Source organism: Nerophis ophidion, linkage group LG26 (genome assembly GCF_033978795.1).
Source record: "Nerophis ophidion isolate RoL-2023_Sa linkage group LG26, RoL_Noph_v1.0, whole genome shotgun sequence".
Lineage (NCBI taxonomy): Eukaryota > Metazoa > Chordata > Actinopteri > Syngnathiformes > Syngnathidae > Nerophis > Nerophis ophidion.
Window position 1 is genome coordinate 39,558,391 of NC_084636.1, and position 14,271 is coordinate 39,572,661.

Here is a 14,271-nt window from a genome sequence, read left to right on the forward strand (position 1 = left end):
GTTTCAACGTTGTATTTGTGTTGTAGAATATTGGTTAGGAAGTGAACAAATTTCAATGGTTGAATCAACGTCACAACCTGACGTTGATTTAAAGTTGTCAAAAAGCATGTTTCAAGGTATTTGTGTTGTAGAACATTGGTTGGGAAATTACCAAATTTCAACGGTCAGATCAACGTCAGAACCCAACATTGATTAAACGTTGTCAAAAAGCATGATTCAACGTTGTATTTGTGTTGTAGAATAGTGGTTGGGAAATTTCCAAATTTCAACGGTCAGATCCACGTCAATGTCAACGTTGTCAAAAAGTATGTTGTTTCAACGTTGTATTTGTGTTGTAGAATATTGGTTAGGAAGTGAACAAATTTCAATGGTTGATCCAACGTCACAACCTGACGTTGATTTAAAGTTGTCAAAAAGCATGTTGTTTCAGTGTTGTATTTGTGTTGTAGAATATTGGTTGGGAAATGACCAAATTTCAATGGTCAGATCAACGTCAGAACCCAACGTTGATTAAACGTCATAAAGTATGGTGTTTCAATGTTGTATTTGTGTTGGGAAATGACCAAATTTCAATGGTGAGATCAAAGTCAAAACCTGACATTGATTTAACGTTGTCAAAAAGCATGTTTCAACGTTGTATTTGTGTTGTAGAATATTGGTTAGGAAGTGAACAAATTTCAATGGTTGAATCAACGTCACAACCTGACATTGATTTAAAGTTGTCAAAAAGCATGTTTCAAGGTATTTGTGTTGTAGAATATTGGTTGGGAAATGACCAAATTTCAATGGTCAGATCAACGTCAGAACCCAACATTGATTAAACGTCATAAAGTATGGTGTTTCAATGTTGTATTTGTGTTGGGAAATGACCACATTTCAATAGTCAGATCAACGTCAAAACCCGACATTGATTTAACGTTGTCAAAAAGCATGTTTCAACGTTGTATTTGTGTTGTAGAATATTGGTTAGGAAGTGAACAAATTTCAATGGTTGAATCAACGTCACAACCTGACGTTGATTTAAAGTTGTCAAAAAGCATGTTTCAAGGTATTTGTGTTGTAGAACATTGGTTGGGAAATTACCAAATTTCAACGGTCAGATCAACGTCAGAACCCAACATTGATTAAACGTTGTCAAAAAGCATGATTCAACGTTGTATTTGTGTTGTAGAATAGTGGTTGGGAAATTTCCAAATTTCAACGGTCAGATCCACGTCAATGTCAACGTTGTCAAAAAGTATGTTGTTTCAACGTTGTATTTGTGTTGTAGAATATTGGTTAGGAAGTGAACAAATTTCAATGGTTGATCCAACGTCACAACCTGACGTTGATTTAAAGTTGTCAAAAAGCATGTTGTTTCAGTGTTGTATTTGTGTTGTAGAATATTGGTTGGGAAATGACCAAATTTCAATGGTCAGATCAACGTCAGAACCCAACGTTGATTAAACGTCATAAAGTATGGTGTTTCAATGTTGTATTTGCGTTGGGAAATGACCAAATTTCAATGGTGAGATCAAAGTCAAAACCTGACATTGATTTAACGTTGTCAAAAAGCATGTTTCAACGTTGTATTTGTGTTGTAGAATATTGGTTAGGAAGTGAACAAATTTCAATGGTTGAATCAACGTCACAACCTGACGTTGATTTAAAGTTGTCAAAAAGCATGTTTCAAGGTATTTGTGTTGTAGAATATTGGTTGGGAAATTACCAAATTTCAACGGTCAGATCAACGTCAGAACCCAACATTGATTAAACGTTGTCAAAAAGCATGATTCAACGTTGTATTTGTGTTGTAGAATAGTGGTTGGGAAATTTCCAAATTTCAACGGTCAGATCCACGTCAATGTCAACGTTGTCAAAAAGTATGTTGTTTCAACGTTGTATTTGTGTTGTAGAATATTGGTTAGGAAGTGAACAAATTTCAATGGTTGATCCAACGTCACAACCTGACGTTGATTTAAAGTTGTCAAAAAGCATGTTGTTTCAGTGTTGTATTTGTGTTGTAGAATATTGGTTGGGAAATGACCAAATTTCAATGGTCAGATCAACGTCAGAACCCAACGTTGATTAAACGTCATAAAGTATGGTGTTTCAATGTTGTATTTGTGTTGGGAAATGACCAAATTTCAATGGTGAGATCAAAGTCAAAACCTGACATTGATTTAACGTTGTCAAAAAGCATGTTTCAACGTTGTATTTGTGTTGTAGAATATTGGTTAGGAAGTGAACAAATTTCAATGGTTGAATCAACGTCACAACCTGACATTGATTTAAAGTTGTCAAAAAGCATGTTTCAAGGTATTTGTGTTGTAGAATATTGGTTGGGAAATGACCAAATTTCAACGGTCAGATCAACGTCAGAACCCAACGTTGATTAAACGTCATAAAGTATGATGTTTCAATGTTGTATTTGTGTTGGGAAGTGACCAAATTTCAATGGTCAGGTAAAAGTCAGAACCCGACATTGATTTAACGTTGTCAAAAAGCATGTTTCAACGTTGTATTTGTGTTGTAGAATATTGGTTAGGAAGTGAACAAATTTCAATGGTTGAATCAACGTCACAACCTGACATTGATTTAACGTTGTCAAAAAGCATGTTTCAAGGTATTTGTGTTGTAGAATATTGGTTGGGAAATGACCAAATTTCAATGGTCAGATCAACGTCAGAACCCAACATTGATTAAATGTCATAAATTATGTTGTTTCAATGTTGTATTTGTGTTGGGAAATGACCACATTTCAATGGTCAGATCAACGTCAAAACCCGACATTGATTTAACGTTGTCAAAAAGCATGTTTCAATGTTGTATTTATGTTGTAGAATATTGGTTCGGAAATTACCAAATTTCAATGGTCAGATCAACGTCAATGTCAACGTTGTCAAAAAGTACGTTGTTTCAAAGTTGTATTTGTGTTATAGAATATTGGTTAGGAAGTGAACACATTTCAATGGTTGATCCAACGTCACAACCTGACATTGATTTAAAGTTGTCAAAAAGCATGTTTCAAGGTATTTGTGTTGTAGAATATTGGTTGGGAAATGACCAAATTTCAATGGTCAGATCAACGTCAGAACCCAACATCGATTAAACGTCATAAAGTATGTTGTTTCAATGTTGTATTTGTGTTGGGAAATGACCACATTTCAATGGTCAGATCAACGTCAGAACCCAACATTCATTAAACGTCATAAGGTATGTTGTTTCAATGTTGTATTTGTGTTGGGAAATGACCACATTTCAATGGTCAGATCAACGTCAAAACCCGACATTGATTTAACGTTGTCAAAAAGCATGTTTCAATGTTGTATTTGTGTTGTAGAATATTGGTTAGGAAGTGAACAAATTTCAATGGTTGAATCAACGTCACAACCTGACATTGATTTAAAGTTGTCAAAAAGCATGTTTCAAGGTATTTGTGTTGTAGAATATTGGTTGGGAAATGACCAAATTTCAACGGTCAGATCAACGTCAGAACCCAACGTTGATTAAACGTCATAAAGTATGATGTTTCAATGTTGTATTTGTGTTGGGAAGTGACCAAATTTCAATGGTCAGGTAAAAGTCAGAACCCGACATTGATTTAACGTTGTCAAAAAGCATGTTTCAACGTTGTATTTGTGTTGTAGAATATTGGTTGGGAAATGACCAAATTTCAATGGTCAGATCAACGTCAGAACCCAACATCGATTAAACGTCATAAAGTATGTTGTTTCAATGTTGTATTTGTGTTGGGAAATGACGAAATGTTAATGGTCAAATCAACGTCACAACCTGACATTGAATCAACGTTGTCAAAAAGCATTTTTTCAAAGTTATATTTGTGCTGTAAAATATTGGTTGGGATATGACCAAAATTCAATAGTCAGGTAAAAGTCAGAACCCAACATCGATTCAACGTCGTCAAAAAGTATGTTGTTTCAACGTTGTATTGGTGTTGTGGAATATTGGTTGGGAAATGACCACATTTCAATGGTTAAATCAACGTCACAAACCAACATTGATTCAACGTTGTCAAAAAGCATGTTGTTTTAGCGTTGTATTGGTGTTGTGGAATATTGGTTAGGAAATGACCAAATTTCAATGGTCAAATCAACGTCACAAACCAACATTGATTCAACGTTGTCAAAAAGCATGTTGTTTCAGCGTATTTGTGTTGTAGAATATTGGTTGGGAAATGACCAAATTTCAATGGTCAAATCCACGTCAGAACCCGACATTGATTTAACGTTGTTTTAACGTTGTATTTGTGTTGTGGAATATTGGTAGGGAAATGACCAAATTTCAATGGTCAGATCAACGTCAGAACCCGACATTTATTTAACGTTGTCAAAAAGCATGTTTCAATGTTGTATTTGTGTTGTAGAATATTGGTTCGGAAATTACCAAATTTCAATGGTCAGATCCACGTCAATGTCAACATTGTCAAAAAGCATGTTGTTTCAACGTTGTATTTGTGTTGTAGAATATTGGTTGGGAAATGACGAAATGTTAATGGTCAAATCAATGTCACAACCTGACATTGAATCAACGTTGTCAAAAAGCATTTTTTTCCAAGTTGTATTTGTGCTGTAGAATATTGGTTGGGATATGACCAAAATTCAATAGTCAGGTAAAAGTCAGAACCCAACATCGATTCAACGTCGTCAAAAAGTATGTTGTTTCAACGTTGTATTTGTGTTGTGGAATATTGGTTGGGAAATGACCACATTTCAATGGTTAAATCAACATCACAAACCAACATTGATTCAACGTCGTCAAAAAGCATGTTGTTTCAGCGTATTTGTGTTGTAGAATATTGGTTGGGAAATGACCAAATTTCAATGGTCAGATCAACGTCAGAACCCAACGTTGATTAAACGTCATAAAGTATGGTGTTTCAATGTTGTATTTGTGTTGAGAAATGACCACATTTCAATAGTCCGATCAACGTCAGAACCCAACATTGATTTAACGTTGTCAAAAAGCATGTTTCAACGTTGTATTTGTGTTGTAGAATATTGGTTGGAAAATGACCAAATTTCAATGGTCAGATCAACGTCAGAACCCGACATTTATTTAACGTTGTCAAAAAGCATGTTTCAATGTTGTATTTGTGTTGTAGAATATTGGTTCGGAAATTACCAAATTTCAATGGTCAGCTCAACGTCAATGTCAACATTGTCAAAAAGTATGTTGTTTCAACGTTGTATTTGTGTTGTAGAATATTGGTTGGGAAATGACGAAATGTTAATGGTCAAATCAACGTCACAACCTGACATTGAATCAACGTTGTCAAAAAGCATTTTTTCCAAGTTGTATTTGTGCTGTAGAATATTGGTTGGGATATGACCAAAATTCAATAGTCAGGTAAAAGTCAGAACCCAACATCGATTCAACGTCGTCAAAAGGCATGTTGTTTCAACGTTGTATTTGTGTTGTGGAATATTAGTTGGGAGATGACCACATTTCAATGGTCAAATCAACGTCAGAACCCAAAATTGATTCAACGTCGTCAAAAGGCATGTTTCACCGTTGTATTTGTGTTGTGGAATATTGGTTGGGAAATGACCACATTTCAATGGTTAAATCAACGTCACACCCTGACATTGATTCAACGTTGTCAAAAAGTACGTTGTTTCAACGTTGTATTTTTGTTGTAGAAAATTGGTTGGGAAATGACCAAATTTCAACGATCAAATCAACGTCAGAACCCGACATTGATTAAACGTTGTCAAAAACCATGTTGTTTTAACGTTGTATTTGTGTTGTGGAATATTGGTTGGGAAATTACCAAATTTCAATGGTTAAATCAACGTCACACCCTGACATTGATTCAACGTTGTCAAAAAGTACGTTGTTTCAACGTTGTATTTTTGTTGTAGAAAATTGGTTGGGAAATGACCAAATTTCAACGATCGAATCAACGTCAGAAGTCGACATTGATTGAACGTTGTCAAAAACCATGTTGTTTTAACGTATTTGTGTTGTGGAATATTGGTTGGGAGATGACCACATTTCAATGGTCAAATCAACGTCAGAACCCAAATTTATTCAACGTCGTCAGAAGGTGTGTTGTTTCAATGTTGTATTTGTGTTGTGCAATATTGGTTGGGAAATTACCAAATTTCAATGGTTAAATCAACGTCACACCCTGACATTGATTCAACGTTGTCAAAAAGTATGTTGTTTCAACGTTGTATTTTTGTTGTAGAAAATTGGTTGGGAAATGGCCAAATTTCAACGATCAAATCAACGTCAGAACCCGACATTGATTAAACGTTGTCAAAAACGATGTTGTTTCCACGTTGTATTTGTGTTGGAAAATAAACGAATTTCAACGGTCAAATCAATGTCAGAACCCAACATTGATTCAACGTCGTCAAAAAACATGTTGTTTCAGCGTATTTGTGTTGTAGAATATTGGTTGGGAAGTTACCAAATTTCAACGGTTAAATCAAGGTCACAACCTGACATTGATTCAACGTTGTGAAAAAGCATGTTGTTTCAGCGTTATGTTTGAGTTGCCCAACATCAGGACATAATTCAACAAGTTCTCAACGTTGTTTCAACGTCTCGTGCCTGCTGATAAGTCTCCAATTCCTTCATGTTAAATATTTTATTTAGCATATTGGTTTATGTTTGACACAAAGGACTCTGATCAAACTAACAAATAATTTTTTTTAAAAAGCCATAAAGAATAACAAAATTGTAAGTGATTAATAGATCTGAAGTAGGTCGAGAGATTTAAGCTTTGAAATGTGTGACTTATTTTTAACATTTTATTAGTGGGTTCCTACTGGATTTGTATCTTTAATACTGTCATTGCTCAAAAAATAATAATGAATCAAAATCCATGTTAAAGAATTACTACGAACTATTAAATGCTCCAATGACTCCACATCAAATATTCCACTTTGAAGTATTTTTATGAGGAAATATTCCATATTTTATGATTTGCCACCCAAAAAAAAACTGTTTTTTCTTTGACAGAATGAGCATAAAACGTAAAGAAAATTGTTTACTTCATATCAAAGTTAGGACACCCTTGAGTCCAACACTTATTTTGCATCCAATCCACAAAAGAATCAATCTATGCTGCAAAACCGTAAACCTCCATGATGGCGACCATCTTTATTATCTTCTGTAAAGCAGGACTTTTCAATTGGGTGCAATTAAATGGTGTACCTAATGAAGTGACCAGTGAGCGTGCCGGCGTCCCCCTGTCCTGCCTCACCCCCTCCCCACGCCATCCTCCCCACCCCACCCTCCCCCCGTCCCTCAGGGTCCTCAGACGAGGTGTCGGTGGAGCAGGAGTCTGAGGACGACATGAACTCCTCCCACACGTCGCTGGACAAGCAGACGCACCACCGCGCCAACACCACCATGCACGTGTGTTGGCACCGCAACACCAGCGTGTCCATGTCTGATCACAGCCTGGCTGTGGAGGTACTTGCACCACCACCAGATTCACCATAATCACCATTACCATATTACCCCCTCAAACTGCACGCCAATAGTTTCCCCGGGGATCCGGATCAGTTAGTCCAGGGGTGCCCACACTTTTTCTGCAGGCGAGCTACTTTTCAATTGACCAACTGGAAGGGATCTACCTCATTTATATATATCATTTATATTTATTTATTTATGAAAGAGACATTTTTGTAAACAAGTTAAATGTGTTTAATGATAATACAAGCATGTGTAACACATATAGATGTCTTTCTTTCACAAAGACAAGAATATAAGTTGGTGTATTACCTGATTCTGATGACTTGCATTGATTGGAATCAGACAGTAATGATGATAACGCCCACATTTTCAAATGGAGGAGAAAAAAAGTTGTCCTTTCTGTACAATACCACATGAAAGTGGTTGGTTTTTGGCATCTAATTCATCCAGCTTCCATACACTTTACAAGAAAAACATTGGCGGCAAATTCCGTAGCTTGCTTGATTGACATTCACGGCACCCGAGGGTCTTGTGAGATGACGCTGGCTGCTGCCAGTTCATTATTATGAAAAAATGACAGAGAGGAAGGCGAGAAACACTTTTTATTTCAACAGACTTTCGCGCCGTCCCTTCTGTCAAAACTCTAAAGGCCGACTGCACATTTCCTATCTTCACAATAAAAGCCCTGCTTCATGCTGCCTGCGCTAACAAAATAAGAGTCTCAGAAAGCTGGCGTGCACAGGTGATGTGCACGCCAGCTTTCTGAGGGATCGCTTGTGCACGCCAGTTTTCCCAGACTCTGTATTTAGTTAGCGCAGGCAGCATGAAGCAGGGCTTTTATTGTGAAGATAGGAAATGTGCAGTCGGCCTTTAGAGTTTTGACGGAAGGTACGGTGCGAGAGTCTGTTGAAATAAAAAGTGTTTCCGGCCTTCCTCTCGGTCATATTTTCATAATAATGATCTTGCAGCAGCCAGCGTCATCTCACAAGACCCTCCGGTACCGTGAATGTCATTTAAGTGACGTCTTGGTGAAGATTGATGATCACTCATTTTTAAGTTTATTTTTTTTAAAAGCCTGGCTGGAGATGGACTGACACACCCCCCGCGGTCGACTGGTAGCTCGCGATCGACGTAATGGGCACCCCTGACTTAGACGAATCCTTGCGTACTGAAAGCTGGCGTGCACATCACTTGTGCACGCCAGCTTTCCGAGTCTCTTATTTTGTTAGCGCAGGCAGCATGAAGCAGGGCTTTTATTGTGAAGATAGGAAATGTGCTGTCGGCCTTTAGAGTTTTGACGGAAGGGACGGCGCGAAAGTCTGTTGAAATAAAAAGTGTTTCTCGCCTTCCTCTTTGTCATTTTTTCATAATAATGAACTGGCAGCAGCCAGCGTCATCTCACAAGACCCTCGGGTGCCGTGAATGTCAATCAAGCAAGCTACGGAATTTGCCGCCAGTGTTTTTCTTGTAAAGTGTATGGAAGCTGGATGAATTAGATGCCAAAAACAACCACTTTCATGTGGTATTGTACAGAAAGGACAACTTTTTTTCTCCTCCTTTTGAAAATGTGGGCGTTATCATCATTACTGTCTGATTCCAATCAATGCAAGTCATCAGAATCAGGTAATACACCAACTTATATTCTTGTCTTTGTGAAAGAAAGACATCTATATGTGTTACACATGCTTGTATTATCATTAAACACATTTAACTTGTTTACAAAAATGTCTCTTTCATAAATAAATAAATATAAATGATATATATAAATGAGGTAGATCCCCTCCAGTTGGTCAATTGAAAAGTAGCTCGCCTGCAGAAAAAGTGTGGGCACCCCTGGTTTAAGGCAGGGGTCTGCAACCCATTTTGACCCGTTTCACAATATAAAGAAGATAATGGGAGCCGCAACCATTCTCACCAATATCTGCTGATGGTCACCCAGATAACAATATAGCACGCCATTGCCTTTAACGCTTTCTACAACACGTACAAACAGCTTGCAACATGTTGTACGTGGCTTCCGCTGATACACGTACACGACTGCAAGGCATATAGTCTACAGCCATACAGGTTACACTGAAGGTTGTGATACAAACAACTTTAACACTCTTACTAATATGACCCACACTGTGAATCCACACCAAACAAGAATGACAAACACATTTCGGGAGAACATCCTCACAGTAATACAACATAAACGCAACATAATTACCCAGAACCCATTGCATCCATGACTATTCCAGGCTATATTATACACCCCGCTAGCGCCACCCCACCGTGTGTCGGTTGAGGTGGGCGGGGTTGGGAGCGCGGGAGTGTATAATATAGCCTGGAAGAGTCATGGATGCAATGGGTTCTGGGTAATTATGTTGTGTTACTGTGAGGATGTGCTCCCAAAATGTGTTTGTCATTCTTGTTAGGTGTGGGTTCACAGTTTGGCACATATTAGTAAGGCTGTTAAAGTTGTTTTAATCACAACCTTCAGTGTAACCTGTATGGCTGTTGACTATATGCCTTGCAATCTCGAACGTGTGATGATAGAAGCAGCAAGATGTATGCGTCCGGCCGGCACACAGATAACATGGTGTAAAGGCGGGCGATGACATGTTGTACAGGACGATAAAAGTAAAGCCATCACGGCACGCCTCAATATTGTAGTCCGAGCGGAAATCGGAGAATGTTAACCCTGGGTGATGTCCGGGAGAGACACCAAAATCCGGAAACCCCCCCCCGCCCCCCCGATTCGATTATGCAGCTGAGCCACATCAGTGGCCAAAGAGCCGCGGGTTGCCGACCCCTGGTCTAAGGAGACCGGGGTGTCCGATATACACTCATTCAGCCAAGACACAGTGAAGCAACCGAGCGAACCAACTCCACCCTCGGCCGCCGGACAACTCTTGGCCAGTGTCCAGTCCGCATGGATGAGCAAGGATTCGTCTTAAGAGACCGAGGTGTCCGATACACAGTCATTCAGCCAAGACACAGTGAAGCAACCGAGCGAGCCAACTCCACCCTCGGCCGCCGGACAACTCTTGGCCAGTGTCCAGTCCGCATGGATGAGCAAGGATTCGTCTAAAGAGACCGAGGTGTCCGATACACACTCATTCAGCCAAGACATTGTGAAGCTTGTCCGTCCACAGGAAAACAAGAGGGAAACCTGGATGATACAAGAGCACAGAGCTTCTGCCGTCAGCAGCCGCTACAGCGGCGCCATCTTGACCAGTTCCTTGGTCTTGTCCACATTTAGGAGCAGATGGTTTGCCTGAGACCTCTCCACAAAGTCAGCGATCAGTGTCCTGTACTTCAATTCCTGTCCTTCATCGGTACACCCAACCACAGAAGAGTCATCAGAGTATTTCTGCAGGTGGCAGGACTTGGGGCTATACTGGAATTCTGAGGTGTACATGGTGAAAAGGGAAGGAGACCGGAGGGTCCCTTGTGAAGAACCTACACCACTGACCACAGTATCAGAGAGGCAGCTCCCCAGTTGCACAAACCGGGACCTGTCAGACAAGTCATCAGTGATCCAGGAGACAATGGATGGACTGACACCCATCCTGAGCAACTTGTCACTCATCAAAATTGGTTGGATGGTGTTCAAGACACATGATCCTCACAGAACCCCTTCCACCATCCAGGGGGAGAGTGAGTCAATGGAGCAGGTAGATATCAGCATCGTCCACTCTTACATGGGGCTGATATGCAAACTGTAGAGGGTCCAGTGAAGGAGCCACCAAAGGTCTCAGCTGACCCGGCACAAGTCTCTCAAGGGACTTCATGACATGAGACGTCAGGGCAACTGGCCTGAAGTCGTTCAAGCCCGATGGGATGGACTTCTTGGGCACCGGCACTATGCAGGATGTTGTCCGTAGCGCTGGAATCCGTTCTAGCTTCAGACTTGGGGTGAAGATGAAGTCTTCAGGACCCGGGGCTCGACTCGGTTGGCTGGGTTGACTCACTCCAGCTGTTGTCTCACATGTCCAGGTGTCAGACACACCGGGCTGGCTTTCTCAGTGGGGGGATGAGAAACAGAAGTGGCAGGCAACAGGGAAGGAGTTTGTGGCTTGATGGTCAGGGAGGTGTGAGGACAGGAGTAGTGGGGGAGGGAGAGTAAGGGGGCATTGCTCAATCTATTAAAATTTCAGCTGGTTGGCTCCATCTACACCTCCATCCTCTATCTACACCCCCATCTTCTCTCTACACCCCATCCTCTATCTACACCCCCATCCTCTCTCTACACCCCCATCTTCTCTCTACACCCCCATCTTCTCTCTACACCCCCATCCTCTATCTACACCCCCATCTTCTCTCTACACCCCCATCCTCTATCTACACCCCCATCTTCTCTCTACACCCCCATCCTCTATCTACACCCCCATCTTCTCTCTACACCCCCATCCTCTCTCTACACCCCCATCCTCTCTCTACACCCCCATCCTCTATCTACACCCCCATCCTCTCTCTACACCCCCATCCTCTACACCCCGAGCTAACTCTTCTTATTTCTTTCAGTGTAACATGCTAACTCTTTTTCCTTTCAGTGAAACATGCTAACTATTTCCTTTCATTGCGCGACATGCTAACTCGTCTTCCTATCGATGAAACATGCTAAAACTCTTCTTTTCAGTATGAAAACGCTAACTCTTCTTCTTTTCAGTCTGACATGCTAACTCTTCTTTTTTCAGTGTAACATGCTAACCCTCCAACTTTCTGTTCACTGTTTCGTGCTAACCCTTTCACTTCCAGTCCACTGTCTCATGCTAACCCTTCAGTTTCCTATCCACTGTTTCATGCTAACCCTTCCACTTCCTGTCAACTGTAACATGCTAACCCTTCCACTTCATGTCCACTGTAACATGCTAACCCTTCCACTTCCTGTCCACTGTTTCGTGCTAACCCTTCCACTTCCTGTCCACTGTAACATGCTAAAACCCTCCCACTTCCTGTCCATTATAACATGCTAACCCTTCCACTTCCTGTCCACTGTAACATGCTAAAACCCTCCCACTTCCTGTCCATTATAACATGCTAACCCTTCCACTGCCTGTCCACTGTCACATGCTAACACTTCCACTTCATGTCAACTGTAACATGCTAACCCTTCCACTTCCTGTCCACTTTTCGTGCTAACCCTTCCACTACCTGTCCACTGTAACATGCTAACCCTTCCACTACCTGTCCACTGTAACATCCTAACCCTTCCACTACCTGTCCACTGTAACATGCTAAAACCCTCCCACTTCCTGTCCATTATAACATGCTAACCCTTCCACTTCCTGTCCACTGTCACATGCTAACACTTCCACTTCATGTCAACTGTAACATGCTAACCCTTCCACTTCCTGTCCACTTTTCGTGCTAACCCTTCCACTACCTGTCCACTGTAACATGCTAACCCTTCCACTTCCTGTCCACTGTTTTATGCTAACCCTTCCACTACCTGTCCACTGTAACATGCTAACCCTTCCACTTCCTGTCCACTGTAAAATGCTTACCCTTTCACTTCCTGTACACTGTTTCATGCTAAAACCCTCCCACTTCCTGTCCATTATAACATGCTAACCCTTCCACTTCCTGTCCACTGTAACATGCTAACCCTTCCACTTCCTGTCCATTATAACATGCTAACCCTTCCACTTCATGTCCACTGTAACATGCTAACCCTTCCACTTCCTGTCCACTGTAACATGCTAACCCTTCCACTTCCTGTCCACTGTAACATGCTAACCCTTCCACTACCTGTCCACTGTAACATGCTAACCCTTCCACTTCCTGTCCACTGTAACATGCTAATCCATCCACTTCCTGTCCATTGTAAAATGCTAACCCTTTCACTTCCTGTCCACTGTAACATGCTAAAACCCTCCCACTTCCTGTCCATTATAACATGCTAACCCTTCCACTTCCTGTCCACTGTAACATGCTAACCCTTCCGCTTCCTGTCCAGCATACACGTAACAATCTAACACTTTTGCGCTCTTCTGCTTCCATCTTTTTTCTCTGTCCCGCTTGTCCGCCCGGTCAGTCTCGGTCTCTCCCGCGGTCTCGCCGGAGCTGCCCCCTCGCTACCTGCTGGGCCAGGGCCAAAGACCCAATACCATCACGCACGTGTGCTGGTACCGAAACCAGAACCTCTCTCTCACTGATTACCTGCGCATGAACCAGGTACCGGGGGCCCCGAGGGCTTCTGTCCCCAGTCAGAGCGCCGGTGTAGAGACTTGATCACATTGGGGCGGTGACCCACGTTGTCCACGTTGCCGCTTTAACTCCCGACTGCCCACAGAACCAGCTGTCCGGTTACCTGCTCAGGAAGTTCAAGAACAGCAACGGCTGGCAGAAGCTGTGGGTGGTCTTCACCAACTTCTGCTTGTTCTTCTACAAAACCCACCAGGTGAGCAACATCAAGTGTAAAAAGAAGCGAAACAGTAGAATTAAATGGTGGCGCTGTAGGCTTTTTGTTAGAATATTTATATGGAGAATGTCATCAAAAAAAAAAAATCCCCAATATTTACATGGAGAATGTAGTTTAGAAAAAAAATTAAAAATACCCCATTTGATAAGGTTGAAATAAAAACATTTAAAAAGGACATCCTTTGTAAGAAAATGACAATGAATAATTGAAAAAAAATATTTGAGGATGATTCTTATGTTCATGTCAAAAAAAGCCAAAGAAAAAGCACAAGGTACACCCAGTAGGGAGGAGGTCGGAGGAAATAAACTCAGATTCTCCTTTTCAGACATGTTGGAATGTGACCTTTTTTCAATTCTGAAATGTTTCTTTAGAAACGTTGAACCTTTTCTTTAATTCCAAAATGTTTGTGTATATAAATGTTGAATCTTTTT

The 14,271-nt window shown here is 40.8% G+C and overlaps 1 protein-coding gene across 3 annotated transcripts in view; it reads left to right on the forward strand.

The window, feature by feature from the left end:
- LOC133543928 (FERM, ARHGEF and pleckstrin domain-containing protein 2-like) overlaps positions 1-14,271 on the forward strand; it is a 173,428-nt gene that overhangs the window by 141,960 nt on the left and 17,197 nt on the right. For 2 of the 3 annotated variants that reach the window (XM_061888847.1, XM_061888848.1), the window contains 2 exons: positions 7,265-7,428; positions 13,712-13,819. In XM_061888847.1, the coding sequence (XP_061744831.1) occupies positions 7,265-7,428; positions 13,712-13,819 (272 nt within the window). Of the gene's footprint in view, positions 1-7,264; positions 7,429-13,453; positions 13,594-13,711; positions 13,820-14,271 lie in introns of all 3 variants that reach the window. The other variant, XM_061888850.1, reaches the window with a different exon arrangement.